This window comes from Rhinopithecus bieti, unplaced genomic scaffold (genome assembly GCF_001698545.2).
Source record: "Rhinopithecus bieti isolate Rb0 unplaced genomic scaffold, ASM169854v2 scaffold_12667, whole genome shotgun sequence".
Taxonomy (NCBI): Eukaryota; Metazoa; Chordata; class Mammalia; order Primates; family Cercopithecidae; genus Rhinopithecus; species Rhinopithecus bieti.
In genome coordinates this window covers 218,764-221,249 of record NW_016807256.1, presented here as the reverse complement: position 1 = coordinate 221,249, position 2,486 = coordinate 218,764, and the positions used below count along the sequence as shown (strand labels likewise).

The 2,486-nt window shown below is 50.0% G+C and overlaps 1 protein-coding gene across 1 annotated transcript; it reads right to left on the bottom strand.

Moving 5' to 3' along the window:
- Positions 1-1,098: 1,098 nt before the first annotated feature.
- NAA10 (N-alpha-acetyltransferase 10, NatA catalytic subunit) lies at positions 1,099-1,989 on the bottom strand. The gene has a single exon (XM_017880745.1). It carries the CDS (start codon positions 1,867-1,869, stop codon positions 1,162-1,164), a length of 708 nt encoding a protein of 235 aa, XP_017736234.1. The 5' UTR covers positions 1,870-1,989; the 3' UTR covers positions 1,099-1,161.
- Positions 1,990-2,486: the final 497 nt, after the last annotated feature.

Here is a 2,486-nt window from a genome sequence, read left to right as displayed (position 1 = left end):
ATGTGTGTGTGTGTGTGTGTATTTTATTTATTTATTTATTTAGAGACGGGTCTCTGTCCCTGGAGTGTGGTGGCGTGATCAGGGCTCACAGCAACCTCCACCTCCCGGGCTCAAGCGATCCTCCTGCTTAAGCCTCCCGAGTAGCTGGGATTACAGGCGTGCACCACCACGCCCGGATAAGTTTTCTATTTTTAGTAGAGATGGGGTTTCGCCATGCTGCCCAGGCTGGTTTCCAACTCCTGAGCTCAAGTGATCCGCCCACCTCGGCCTCCGAAAGTGCTGTGATTACAGGCATGAGCCACCGCACCCAACAGCCGCCCAGTTTTGTATTCTGCATGAAATTATTTTGAGGGAATACATGGCTTTATGTATTTGTGTAACCCCATAGAAACTGTACAACAGACAGGAAACCTAATGTAAACCATGGGCTATAGTTTACAATAACTTATCAGTATTAGCTCATCAACAATAACAAATACACCAATACAAAATGTCAATAGGGGAAACGGGGGGAATTGTACTAAAAATAAGTTATTTTCAAATGCAAACTCAGGGAGTAGACTCAAGAGGTATCATGGACTCACTGACCATTAGGGTGGCAGGGAAGGGAGGACTCAAGGACCGTTGACAGGGCGTCTGGCTGGGTCATTACTCAGGACAGCTGTAGGTAAGCCCAATGAGCAGTCAGATGTCCACATCTGGAGCCCACGGGTATGCCGCACAGCTGCTGCAGCCCAAAGCAGGTGTGATTAGGGAGAAAAAAGGTCTGAAGGTGAAGATGGGAGGAGAACTGAAGGCCACCAAGAGTGGGAGTCCTGCTGTTGAGCTTTGAGCCTAAGCGGCCCAGGCTTGTGCCACAAAACACATTCAGCGTGGCCAAGCAGACCTCCAAGGCAGGGTCTCTCCCTAAGCCCAGGGCCTCCTTCCCGGGGCCACAGCTGCTGAAGGCCATGAGACTGGGGAGTCCCACCTCCAAAGCTCTTCCCTTCTATTTGGACTGGCAGGATGCTCTGGGTCAGAAGGCTGAGGCTCACCTCCCCACCAGAGGACCTGGAGAAACACACCCTCTAAATGTGCACACGCACACACACGAAGTTCCCCAGTGCCACGGAGCGAATTTATTGTAAAAGCTCGTGGGGTGAGGAAGGGATGGGGCAGGCTCTAGGAGGCCGAGTCGGAGGCCTCTGAGCTGTCCTTGACATCTGTGCTCTCTGTGGTCTCGCTGACCTCGCTGAGATCCTTGCTGTCCCCACCACTGTCCTCGGCAGCCAGGCCCTTCTCCTCGCGACAGGCCTCTCCTGAGCTCGGAGGTGAATTGCCTTTGCTCTCCACCTTGTTCTCGATGGCACCCAGCACCACGTGCCTGCCCTTCTCCTTCAGCTCCAGGTGCCGCCTTAGCTCGTCGGCCATCTGAGTGAGGTCACGCTTCATGGCGTAGGCGTCCTCCCCATCTGCATAGTATTTGGGCTCCACTTCACTGATCTGAAAGTTGAGGGTGTTGGAATAGAGGTGCAGGGCGGCCCGGTTACTCTTCCTGACATGCAGGGAGACGTATTTGGCATTGAAGTTCTCTATCATGGCTCGAGAGGCCTGGTCCATCAGTTTCTGAGCCAGACCGAGGCGCCGGTGGGAACGCTTCACAGCCAATGAAGTGATATGTCCATGGGGCACATCATCTGGGTCCTCTTCCATTTTGGCCAGGACATACCCCACAATCTTCCCATTCTCGTCCTCAGCAATGTAAGAGAGCTGGGGCCAGGAAAGGCCATGGTAGAAGTAGTATTTCATCTGGTAGTTCTCGGGCAGGCAGAGGAGGTTGCAGTGCTGCATGTTCATTAGGTCCTCTGGCCTCGCATTGCGGATGTTCATAACGGCGGCGGGGCTCGCGGGTCCCAGCGGATCGTGAAGGCGCAGTCAGCTGCCGCCGCGCTCCGAAGCGACGCCGGGACGGCCGGGGCTGGGACCGGGGCTGGGCTCGCTGGGCGGTGGCGGAAGCAAAATGGTACATTTCTTTAAGGCATTTTGCTGTCCTACTTAGCCAGTATATGGGCAAATGTGAAGTATGTGTGAATCATGCTCAAGAAGGGAAATTCAATTTTAAAAAATGGTACCTGCTTGAAACTCAGGGTTTTATTCCAATTACCTATAAATTAGTCCATGGTGAGAAAGGTGTCTGACAACTGCCACACATTAATCCCCAAGCATACTAGTTTTATCTAACAAGGGAATTAAAATGTCTGAAGTATATAGTTTTTAAAATTACCTCCCTTCTTTTCTTCCTTCCATTGTCTATCATCTATCCTACTTACAAAGTTTTGTGGTTATTTTTTTAATTATTACATTAGCATGTCTATATTCATATTTATCTTTAACATGTTTAAAAAATATGATTGGCTTTTGATGACTTCCTTTAGATGGTTTGAGTATAGTATTTCCTTCTGTTATCCTAGACTATATATTATGATAAAACTTTTTTTTTTTTTTTT

Bases quoted from the DNA above. Each gene is read 5' to 3' on its own strand.
- NAA10 (XM_017880745.1), bottom strand. From the start codon at position 1,869: ATGAACATCCGCAATGCGAGGCCAGAGGACCTAATGAACATGCAGCAC.